The sequence below is a fragment of the Tachysurus vachellii genome, chromosome 20, assembly GCF_030014155.1.
Source record: "Tachysurus vachellii isolate PV-2020 chromosome 20, HZAU_Pvac_v1, whole genome shotgun sequence".
Classification (NCBI taxonomy): domain Eukaryota; kingdom Metazoa; phylum Chordata; class Actinopteri; order Siluriformes; family Bagridae; genus Tachysurus; species Tachysurus vachellii.
In genome coordinates, this window is record NC_083479.1 from 18,228,400 (window position 1) to 18,241,492 (window position 13,093).

At 39.0% G+C, this 13,093-nt stretch overlaps 1 protein-coding gene across 1 annotated transcript; it reads right to left on the reverse strand.

The window, feature by feature from the left end:
• Nucleotides 1–58: 58 nt before the first annotated feature.
• On the reverse strand, nt 59–12,421 carry tbc1d10ab (TBC1 domain family, member 10Ab). Its single transcript, XM_060896427.1, has 9 exons — nt 11,882–12,421; nt 5,473–5,572; nt 4,843–4,950; nt 4,579–4,685; nt 4,293–4,407; nt 4,013–4,078; nt 3,377–3,566; nt 2,859–3,013; nt 59–2,082 (listed from the first exon to the last, which is right to left on the reverse strand). Exons 1-9 carry the CDS (start codon nt 12,064–12,066, stop codon nt 1,678–1,680), a joined length of 1,431 nt encoding a protein of 476 aa, XP_060752410.1. The 5' UTR covers nt 12,067–12,421; the 3' UTR covers nt 59–1,677.
• Nucleotides 12,422–13,093: the final 672 nt, after the last annotated feature.

Sequence of the window (13,093 nt, forward strand, 5' to 3'; positions counted from 1 at the left end):
GTTGTTCTATCTCTTAACTGAGATCATTGATTTGCAAAAAAAAAAAAAAAAAAAAAAAAAAAAAAAAAAAAAAAAAAAAAAAAAGCTGAGACTTTTTCAGGCTGAATAATAGACTGGTACTGACACCAGATCAGTGCATCCATAGTCTTTTCTGTTTTTTTTTTTTTTTTTAAGGACACACTGATTTGTGTTAAACATCAGGGCAATATCAGCTTATGACGCTGGATTATGTTGTATTGAACTTGACAATTTACACACAAGGTTGATTCCTTTTTGTTTAAAAATGTCCGTAATAATTAAAAATCGTACTGACTACAAATGAAAGCAGCCATGTTTACTTCCTTTCTCATAAAAAAAAACTTACAATAAAATACAAAAAGGTTTAAAGTAAAAGTTTTGTTTACGATCCGGAGGTCATGCTGCACCCCCTAGTGGTCAAACCCAGAAAGTGCATGCACTAAAGCCTGTGGGTGACGCTGCTTTCTCATCTATGGAACAATAAAAGTAACTATAAGTGGATAAAAAGTATGACGTTCATATCTTTGATATAACAACATGTCCTGGAGTGGCTGATATGTTCTAGGAAAATAATGAACTTGATTGATTATTTTCCCCAAAAAAAAATAAAAAAACAAACAAACAAAAAAAACATGTTCTGGAATGAATAATTCCTTGAGTAATACAGATACCAAGAAATAGTCCTTCAGTTGAAGCCAAGATTTTTGTCTTGTGTTATGGGAATGTATTCTTACAAAATGACAAAATAAGTAAAAGATTCCCAATTAAACAAAAAAAATAAATAAAAATCGATCTATCTAATTGCCTCCCAAATGCAATGTTTTTAAACAATCATTGATAATGGCATTAAATCTTATGGTGTATAAACCGCCACATGCCTAACATGAACACGTCTGATTTGTTTGTTGTTTATCGAGCCGCTGTCACTTTCCGTTATACTGAAAAGTAGCTTCTGCACACTGAAGTGCCACAGTGGCCCTGCCGGTACGTTATCATCATTTACGGCAAGCAAAATTTCAGCCCTTTTATGTTTCCATCACACAGTGATGATGTTTGAGTCTTTGAGTCATTTTCCAGACTCTAAGTCACTCTTCCCTTTTGTTTGTTTGTCTGTTGTCCCATCTGCGTGTTTGCCTCTGAAGTGAAGCTTTGGTTTGTTCTGCTGGTGTGTTTCAGTTCATTTTTCTTTAGTGTTGCTGTATCTGATTATTATTAAATAGGTTTTGTGTATCTGTTTAAGATCTGCTGTGTCGCTGCTGTCTGTAGCTAACACAACTAGAGCATTTTCAAAATAATCTTAGCGATAAATTATGGTAGTGTACCGGCTTGGTCCCGAAATCTCACGACTACTAAATAAAACGACGATTAATGTTGTGCTTTATAATCTGGAAAATACAGTAAGTAATGTGGCTTTCACACATTCTTGGTGCTTAGGAATTAAAACAGACCATAAAAAACTCCCAAATGAATTTCTTTCTTCATGAAGCACATGGATGTGATGTACAAAAAACTGCAATCCCAGCGCAGGCCCCCAATGCATTGTGGGACTGAAGTCTAATCACACCAGATGTAGAAACCTGAGAGAGGGCCATCTGGACCAGACGTCTTCAGATGCAGTTAGTAAATATTCACAGGTCAGCATGACGGTCATGTGGCACTCTACAGGTACGTGTCGTGTTCTGTGCTGCTCAGACTCGGATTAGATGCCTGAAGACTCGTGTCCTTTAGCAGCGCCTGTGATTGACTTTGTAAAGCCTGGTCCTGCGGTGCCTGGTTCTGAATGGTTGTGTCGAGCGAAGTGTCTTTCTTGCTTTTCTTTTTATCCCCTTTGCTTTTCTTTTTCTCCTTGTCTTCATAGCTGTTGATCTCCGCCGGCTCCACCAAAATGGTGGGTTTCTGCTGCAGGTCCTGTCGGGTGGGAGGCTCGGCGGCCATGATAGCACGAGCGCCGTGCATTCTGGGAGGGGATTTACAGTGCAGTTCTCCGTGCGTTTCCTTCCAGTGTCGCAGTTGTGCGAGATGCTCCTTCTCGATGTCTCGCTCAGACAGCGGCAATTCCAGAATCTGGAGGAAGCATCGAGAGAGAATAATTAATGACTGAATCCAAAAAGCCAAAAAGGAAACAAAATCCCAGACTTTGTGCAAAGTGTGAAAGATGCTGGTTAGAATCCAAAGGACCAAATTTTCATTTGATTTAGATTTTTCTTTTGTTTGCTCCCTTTGCATTTTGTAAATTGATCAAAACAAACAATTAAAAATTTTTGAACGCATTCATACTTTATAGCATTTCTTCACAACTGCCTAAAACGTGTACACACACACACACACACACACACACACACACACACACGTGGCAATGTCTATGTTAAAAGTGCTACACAAATTACTAAAATAAATTTATATCTGAAATTTTAAACCACTTTAGGTCATAGATCTCTTAACCTATAGATATTATTCTGGTGTCAATAAAACCAAGCCACACTGCACTGAACTGAAACCCCAAAGCAAGCAGAACTACATTATTCAACACCTCAGCCATCTTTTACGGAAATTAACTGGCAATAAAGAAAACCGTAGAGAGCTGGTTGTGTGGTTTATGACCTGATGTGCATTATACACATGATACAGAAGATGTGAGAGGAAACCATAAAGGCTCTGAAGCAGCTTTACAAAAATGTGATTAGCTGATAATTAACACATCTGTTTACAGATCAGGACGTGTGTGTGATCAAAAGTCTGCTGGAAAGTGAAAGTAAAATTTAAAGATTTCAGATCCTCTTTTTAAATAAATAACACAAGAGTTGGTTTCAGTACTGCATGAAAGCGTGTGTGTGTTGTACCTCTTTAATGAGGAAGCCCTCCTGCATGTAGCGTGGCTCTACTTTGCGAAGCCTCTCCATCGTCTCGTACTGACCCGGACACGCCTTTAGCTTCTCTTGAGATCCCAGCATGCATTTCAGAAGCACCAGGCCCACACGAAAAATGACTTTTACTCCTAAAACACCACAAAACAAACACAGACACAGGGAAATAAGTTAGGTGATAATTCACCGTGTGAAATGCTAAAAATGTTAAGTTTAACAGATCATTTAAAATGAGCGCATGAGAATTTTAACCACATCACAGACAGAGAAATAAGTGATATAGTGACTGCATGAAATGATCAAATAGCAAAGTATCACTTATCACAGTATGATGTTTTTGATGTAACAGTAACTCGATTTCATCAATAAAAAAAGTATGTGAACATTATGGGGGAAAAAATGCTTCAGAGATACTAGGTTGTTAAATATGTGTGAAGGAAACAGGGTGTGTTCGCATTTAACACATGGCGATGGTGTTAGCGTTAGAAACCAACCTTCGCAAAAGAAAATGTCCCAAACGCGCAGCACTGACGCCCACGGCAGCGTGCGAGAGAATGCGCACATGAACCACTCGGTCATGTAGAGCACAGGGTCGATTTTGTGCTTCTTCAGGTGCCGATGAGACACAGGAGACACACGCTTCAGTAAAGAGAACAGGATCTCTCCGTCCAGCTGGATTGCCTCCTACACACACACACACGTGCGTTAGAAGTAGGACAGTGTAACAGCAGCATATAAACATGCAGATGAAGAAGAATTGTCTCACCATCATGGTGTTTAGTATATTTGCTACATGGAATTCTTTTCACGTTATGTTGCAGTGTATTTACACTACTGGCAATCAGACTATAAAAACAAGATATTATTATTATTAGTTACTCATTATGGTAATAGATAGGTGAGGCTGAAGGCTAGCACATGGTGTTAAAAAACTTCTGATGGGTTGATGTTTGACCAGCCTAGACTGTGATGAAGCGTTTGAGACGTCCTCGTTAAGCTCTGGTAATAAACAGCTCAGTTCTGCTGATCCACTTAAAATGTTTGAACTTTACACTTGTCACCAATCATTTCACCTTTTGTGCTTGTGTGTGCTTATGTGTGTGTGTGTGTGTGTGTGTGTGCGCTCTCACCAGGCCTGCACTGTAGTAGCCAGGCAGATATTTCTCACAGATTTGCACCAGACTCCAAAATGCGTCCTAAAAAAACAAATAAACAAAAAGACAAACAGTTGCTTAGAGAAAAACATTGCTGATCTCATAGGCCATGAGGATAAAACACTCATTTTAAATTCTTTTATAAAGTGTGTTGGCATGTTAAGTACTGTATATGTGATCAGAAATTCCAAATGCCTTCATTTCACTATATATAACACAGTATAACACAATAATACACATGAACACACACACTAACCTCAGCAGGCATATGCATGAGCAGCACAGCAGCAATGGGAGCCTGAGCCTGGCAGTAACCCTCCTCTGGCCGGTAAAGTGTGTAAGCCTTCAACACTCGGAACAGATCCTGCTGCCTGCAGGGATACACACACACACTCTCATTAAGGGTTGGCTCTGCTTTGTGGAACCAGTAACATACAACATAGACACATATACCACGTATAAATAAACATAGTCAGCGCACGCACGCACACACACACACGCACGAGCGCGCACACACACAGTCATTAAAGGTTGGTTCTGACCCGTGTCCTCCTCGTGCAGAGAACATCTCGTGAAAGGGAAACTGACGATGGAGATCCTTCTCGATCACATCCACCCATTTTGGGTCTCCACAGTCACTGTCCAATTCCTAACACACAAATAAAATGAAAAAAAAAATAAATAAATAAATTTTACAGCCTTTCTGATGTATGATAAAGAATCAGCTTGTACTGTGGTATTGAGAAAAAGGGCTCCAAGCAGGTTGGATGTTTAAGAGATGTAGACAGTGTGTGATCACTTGTTACCTGGAACTTGCCCACATTCTGCTCTCTTTTCACCTTTCCCCCGGACAGATAGAGCCAGGCACGACCCCTCAGCGACGGAGGAATGCCTTTCTGACACCGCAGCTTCACCTACACAGAGACCGCCATACAAAGTCGGCATCGTAATCATTACACACAACACGCTACAGCATTCAAAATAAAGCAGCTCGTACATTTTTAAAGGAGGACACATTTTGCTTTCTTAAATAACGTAACATAACAAAACCATCCCAAAGTAACAAAACCATCCCAAATTATACACCATGACAAAGTCCATTATTGTGAAACAACAATGTAATAACCAGTACATTTGTGTTTAGTTCTAATAATAATACAATAATACTAGTTAATCATTGGGATTAATGGCACTGAATCTGTGTGTATGTTTTTGTGTGCTTTTATTATATATACACTTTAACACACATGAGCAACATCAGCCTTGTGATTGGTGGAGACTTTATACATACAGGTGAAGGCCACGTAGAAACGGAACATTATTCACATCGAACATTAATAAAGCTTTTATTTCATGGAAATTTAAACACTTTCCAAGCGGAGTTGTGCACACTGATGTACTGAAATCAGTGCTACGGTCACGATGTGTGAGCTTACCTTCTTGTGTTTCTTGCTCATCCACTTATCCCAGCTGTTCAGCATCTCCAACCACTTAGCCTCTCTCTGCCTCAGCACCTCAGGAGGGATGTCCTCGGCTCTGTGGGGAACGTAACCAACCCGTTAATCCTCTCTTATTGTATGTGCACACATGTTCACGATGACATTTAATACACATCCGTTTCATTTTTTTATACAGAATCCAAAAACACTGCAGAAAGTCAGCTACTACTTTCACAAAAGTTTGTTTAGTGAGTTGTAGACACTCCCACAAAACGTTATACTGCTACCAATCAGCACACAGTTGAAAGCGAGTCCTTCTTGACACGATAGCAGCCATCACATTATTTAGAAGTGAATGTGACTGGCTGGCGTTAGCCTGATTAACAGGTTAGGCGATTCAACTGAGACAAACCTTCGATTTTGTTCATTTTCTGAAAATGTTCAAGGAAAAACGAACTTGCATTTCAACTCAGAAGTGTGTTATTTATCCACATACATGGTATTATAATCCAGTTTAATCTCAGCTTGCTCTTTCCCATGGTCAGGTTAGGGAAGGTCATGACAGGGAGGTCATATATATCCCCTAGCTTCTCATGATGAAAAGCAGTCTTTATTATTACACACCCTCAGTGTGGAGCTGTGACTAATCACATCAGGAGCTGTGTGAGTGGGAGAGCATGGAAAGAACTGCAACATCATCATCATCATCATCATCATCATGGGACATAATTTGTCCCTGTGGCTCCATTGTGGATCTCAACACAATCAACAATCAAATTAACTGTAAATTAACTACAGTCCAATGTAGACATGTTTTTGTCCTTCACTGTTTTACTGTCATGAAATCCAAGCTGCTGATGGAGTTTTGTAAGAAACACTGTCATGCCTTTGCGGTTAATTTTCTTTCTGAATCTCACCTCATGTTTTCTCACAACACATTTACACCAAGTAATTCTGCCATTGCCGCCTTTCACACAAAATACATCTGCAATACTGCTGTTACTTCTGTTCCTCACATAGTTCTATTGTCTGTGTTGAAGAAAGATGGATACACACATATCCTCTCTCCCTCGTACACACTCACTCTCACACATACACTTACTCAATCACACGCTTGTCTGAGGCACAAGGTAAACATGTTGAGAGAGAGAGAGAGAGAGAGAGAGAGAGAGGGGGAGAGAGAGGACAGGATTATGTTATTAGTGCAGGATTATGTTATCCTGTTATGCTTTTTTTTTGTTCAATATGTCTGCCAATTTTCTGCATAAAGAGATGTATATATTTGTACTTTTACTAGAACCTTTCTATGTTTATACTTTTTTAATGTTTCAGCAACAATATGATTTAACAGAGGGAAAGAGAGATAGAGAGAGAGATAGAGAGAGAGAGAGAGAGAGACAGAGAGAGAGAGAGAGAGAGAGAGAGAGAGAGAGAGAGAGAGAGAGAGAGAGAGAGAGAGGTCACATGACAGACTCTCTCCTCCACTACACACTGTGAGTGTGGATTAACAGTGCTGGATTATAAAACTATATAATTATATTATATATAAATCAGATTACAGGATAGTTTAGCTGTGTGGACACACTGTCTGATTTACATAAAATAAAATAAAATAAAATAAAATAAAATAAAATAAAATAAAATAAAAAGAGAAGCTTACAGCACAAGACGAGTGTCAACTGTGGCCCCACAAAGGAAATACAGACTTGGGGCAAACAGGAAGCACTGAGCTGTGGAAAGAAATGGCTGAGAGGAAAGGGAAGAAAAAAAAACAAAAACTTTCCCCATGTTCTCCTTCCTCCTCAGCGTACTTTCACAGAACTGAACACATCGAAACAGCCGGCTAGAAGAGAAACCCATACCGCACTGACAAGTGGCTGGATCACAGCGAGGTGTTCTGGTACAAGCAGTTTACATCTGATCAGTTCTACAGATCCAGAAGGAACAGAGGATGAACAGGGAGGATGAGAAGAAAAATGAAAAAAAGACAAAATCAAGAGGGAAGAAAGAAAAGAATGAGGAGGGAAACAAGGACAACAAGGAGGGGGAATAAAGAGAGCGACAAGAAACCCAAGAAAAACATGAAAGAGAAAAAAAATGAAAGTGAGAAAAAAAAAGAAAAGATTAAAACAGTATTGCTGAAATCTATTACGTCAACACAGACGTTTTCTGCATGTTTACGACATTAAACTGACTAGCAAGTGCATGTGGAGTCATACATGGGTGCAATAATACCAGCAATAACATTCAGTTCTAACCGACAGACATGTGACTAAACCTCATGAGAGCTCTCGTGGGTCAGACCTTGTGATCCACAAAAAGTGATGGTTAACCAACTTACTGCACACCTGAGCTTTGTCCCTTTTCTCCTCAGAAAAACGTTAACATTAAATCAGTTGCTTCTATATAGAGCTTGTAAGTGTGTTTAGGAAATACTGAAAATATTGTTTACGATACCTGTGACATCACGGAAAATGTGCTTTCGTTAGCTCGGTTTTCTCGGTTAGTATAATTATTCTAATGATATTGTACATCGCCATAAAAGGAAAATAGTCACTTATCTAAAAATAAATACTGCTCTTTAACCAAACTGTCTGCAATCACGCCCCATTGTCTCAGCATTCATAATAAAATATCATAGGGTTTGTATCAACAAATTGTTTCCATGATGACTCAAAGACTGCAGAAGTGACAAAACAAGACACTCTGCTTTCTATCTCTCAGGAACCGAACTCCGCTTTAACTGGCGTCCCAAGAGCAAAAAGCTAGAACTTTTGGAGATAATACGCTGAGGAAAGCCATCAAACCAGACTCCAAATATCAACACATTTTTATTAAAATATCTACTACTCAATAGAAATATACACCATACTGTATGAGCAAAAGTATGTGCGCCCCTGACCATCACATTGTTGACATGAAATTAGAAGCACACAGTGGTACAGAATGTCTAGAATTACAATTTCCCTTCACCGGACCCGAGAAGCCCAAACCTGTTCCAGCGTGAAGATTAATGAAGACTGAAAAGTGTCCTAAGATCAACCCCACTGAAAGATCGCAAGTCCCCACAGCCATGCTCCAACATCTAGTGGAAAACCTTACAGAGTGGAGGTTATAACAACAACACAGCTAGAACGGGATGTTCAACAAGCACCCAAGTACGACTAGTCAGGTTTTTACAAACTGTTGGCCAGATAATGTATATAAAAGAGGTGTTTTCCTCAGTCTGAAAAACAGTTCTGTCCACCATGTTTTTCAGCCTTTAGAAGAAGATGATGCATTTTTTTAGAATAGAAACACAAACCCAGTGCATTTCTAAGCGTTGAACAATTTTAATTTCACATTCATGGTTACAATACTGTCAAAGCTGAATAGAGCGAGACATCGTGGAACACACCAAACACTCGCCGGCCGCTCTGCTGACCTGTCACTCGAGCCTCTCTTCGTGAGAAAGAGATCGGATACAAACGTTGAATTGTGCAGGACACATAACAGACTATTCATAGTGAACACACTCGCCTTATAAGCCTTTAATTACCTCCAAATGTAAAACTGATTTGAATCCTGTAAAGTCCAGGCCTCGCTGCTAACAACAAGGCTGCGCTGTTTGGAAACCCACTTCAGTCATTTTAGCAAACAGCTTGTCTCTAAAGTCTGGTTTCGCAAAAAAATGACTGATGATGAGCTTTTTCTTTCAGCTTTACTAAAGCTTAGTGTTAACTACCAGCTTCCAGTAAAAACTAAAGAGTACCGCTAGACAACAGACTACACTGGACTGTACATTAGCGCAATTATCAGGAAACACTCGCACTTTACTGCAATCATCTCTAATTAATAGAATTATTTTTTACAAGACTCTGCATATATTGAAACTGGCTGATGGCTAGAAACAGGCCAAGCATAAAAACTTCAACATATTTTTGTATTAGAATGCAATTCATATCAATGTACTGGTTCCACCATCTCTCAGGGTAAGAGGCAAGTATACTACAAGACTCTTCTCTGTTCTGGCACCAAGGTGGTGGAATGAACTTCCCCTAGAAGTCCGGACAGCTGAGTCACAGGCTATTTTCACGCGGCGGTTGAAGACTTACTTATTCAGGAAACACTTCAACTAGCACTTCTTTCCTTATCTTTTGCATTTAAAAAAAAATCTTTGACATTTTTTCATTGTAACTCTGAACAAATGTTTTAAACTCATGGTATCTTAAGAATGTAACCTAGTGAGCCAGCATTAATGATTCAATGTTAGAGATTTAAGCACTTATGTACGTCGCTCTGGATTAGGGCGTCTGCCAAATGTTGTAAATGTAAATATCAACAGACTTGATTTCTGCCATTGTCTTCAATCAATAATAATCATGAGGCTGTACATGATTTAGCTTACATGACCTTCTTTCTGGAAGTTATAGTGTCCTACTTACGGTGGAGACACCATTATTTCACCGCCTACGTCAGGGACGTCGCAAAACCCTTTTTTTACTGAGGCACGAGTCTATGTAAAACGTTCCAGTGCTCCAGTAAAATTTTCCTGATAAATCAATGTATGATGAAGTAGATTACAGTAGCTGCACTTAAAAATAGGCTTTTGGTTCACTGCATTTGCTGTATGTTGTTATCATTTACATCTGCTGAATTATTTAAATCATGAAGGCTGATCGTAATGCCAGATCCTGCACATCATCTTCAGTCATAGTCAACAGTCTACTCTGGCTGGGCGAATGGGTAAAGAGGAAGATTTTCAGAGTCCAGAGAAGTGTCTCTGCTTTTATATGAAAGTCTGAGAAATAGTCTGAGAAGAAAAATTACAGAGCATTGGAAAGAGCAGACATGATGGTGAATTCTGTTTACTTTGCAACTGGTGTTATTAGTGCCAGTTTTATCAGATTATTCATATTCAGAAGTGTAGAAGCATGATGTCAACCCCGCATCCATGCTGTACATGCTGTACCCGTCTCCTACACGTTAACTACAAGTCAAATCTTTTCCATTTTGCTGTATATACCAACACAGCACGGTGCTGCATAGTTCATGCTAATTATCTCCAGTCATGTCTATCTAGTTAAAGTTACCAGCCTGAAATATTAAACAGGACATCGTGGCAAACCCCAAGAGAACACTGAGCTGCAGTAGCCCATTTAAAAGCAAATGCATGTACCACTTGATTCCGACCATGCATGCTGCATACGTGACTAACTCAGCTAACCACAGCTGACCACATCCACCAGTGTGTGAAGGAACAGAAATCTTGTGCCTGATTTCTCTTGTTTACCAGCACAGATCAGGTGCAGCACCTGCAGACACAGACGGTGCTTCTATAATGACTTGAACTGTGACTGTGTCCTACAGCTTTTTCTTTACATGAGAACTGCACACAAATGTTCTCAAGTCAACTATTATATATCCTATAACTTTATTTACAAGGCAACTAGTCTAGCGTATATTGCCCAGCTTGCTGAATACATGTGAAATGTTACATATCAGGGTTTAAGGAGACCTTTCATTCGTTTATCTGTATATTTTACCCTCACGTTTATACGTATTGACAAACCGGTGTGATTTAAAGTAACTCCGCTGAACATTTTATTTTAGCTGATTAGACAGCTCATTTAATAAGAGCAGGCTCTCAAACTTTTGACAGAATAAAAATATATCCACTGAATTCCTCAGTGTTGTTTTACTTTATTTAAGACAAAAAGAAAAACACTTGAGGGCCTGCTGTTATAGAAAATAATTAAAGGCATCGAACTTCACAGCTCCTGAGCTCAGGTTAATCCTCTTTGTGTACAGTTTCATGTGTTAGTCCTGAAGCCAAATCTCTTGTCTGACTTTCAGACACATGTGGTGGATTTGACTGCTACTTATTTGAACCAGTCATGAATGTGAATGTGAATGTGAAAGTGTGTGTGTGTGTTTTGCTCTGACATCCAAACAATGCCTAGTGCTCCAGGGATATACTCTAGATCTTCTGTGACCCTGACTAGCATAATGACTTGGACATGAATTGATGAATGGATGGATGGATGGATGGATGGACAGATAAACGGATGTATTTCTTCCCTTTACAGACCCAGAACCCAGATCTAGTACCGTGATTCTCGAGCATGTCAGCAAGGACACAAACTTATTATAAATGAAACGCTGATCTAAACCCACCTTTTAACATTTGAGATGTCTAAATGAGCCACTGTTATGTTTAAATTAAATGAACCTTCTTAGAAAATGACGTTAAAATTAAGATACACACTTTGACCCTGTACATGAGTGGGGTGCACAAACTTTTGCACTCCACTCCAGTAACTCGGTATGAACTAGTTCATCTCTTCTAGAGTCTTGTAATTCTTAACAGCAAAATAAAGTATGGGGTTTATCGTGGAAAAAAATAAGAAACTACTAAATTACTCACGGATCCACGGAACTCTGCTGAGATCCGCCGATGAAGCCGTATTTATCCGCTTGGGTTTCGGCGACGCCGTTCAGCTCAGAGCCCAAAGATTCGCTTTCCTGTCCGGCTAAACTCTCCGTCTTGCCCTGTAGACTTTTCACATCTTTTGCCTGAAATCCGTTCCCTTGAATATGAATTTTAGCCATTTCCCCCAGGCTTCTCACAGGTCTAACACTAACGTCTCGCTGATCAGCTTAGTGCGAGCGTCTGAAGCTCCGCCGACTGACAACACTTCTTCCTTATGGATGCTTAGATTAGCTTAGCTTAGCTTACTTTAGCTTAGCATAGCCGGCTAGCTTCAGAAGTATTCATCGGGCATTTTTATTTTATTACCTTTTATTTTTTTACGATGGCATGTCTTTCAAAAAGTGCTCAAATATTACATTCTGAGTTTCTGATGTATCAACACCTTTAGAAATTAACCTTTAAAATTAACTTTTCGTGATTTTGACGCATTTACTTTAAATCTAACGGTGATTATCCCTTAGCTAAATGTTAGCTGATGCTAAGTTACCGTCAAGCGAATATTAGAAACAGGGTTGCCAAATATATATATTTTTATACATATACATATATATGTACATATTGCATATAATGTGTAGTGCTACTGTAAGTATGTCTAATAGTACACTGTATATATCTATATCTATCTATATATATATATATATATATATATATATATATATATATATATATATATATATAAAATACGCTAAGGTGCAACAGATTGTACGGATACAGAAATGTCATGGATGTGCATCGGATGGTATCCAGTGGTATCAGATAGATTATTGTATTAAATGCAGTGTGTATGTATAGTCCAGTGTTGAACTTTTGAAGTTAAAGTGCGGTGTGTGGCATACCATATTGTGGAAGTATGCTGAAGGGTGTATTTTGTTTTTTGACTGAGGGTTAAGGTCCTTTCTCAAGGGCCCAGCAGTGGCAACTTTGGTGGACCTGGGATTCAAATTCATGTCTTTCTGTTCAGTAGTATAAACACCTTAACCACTGAGCTACCACATCCCTTTGAAACTCCTAGTAGATTTTGATGTTGTTGAAAATCCAAAAAAAAATTTAATTCCTAGTATCACTTACAACAGAAATTAAAAACTCTTATACCTTGTAGTCATGAACTTAAAAATAAAACACAGCTTGTCATGTTACAATAAACCA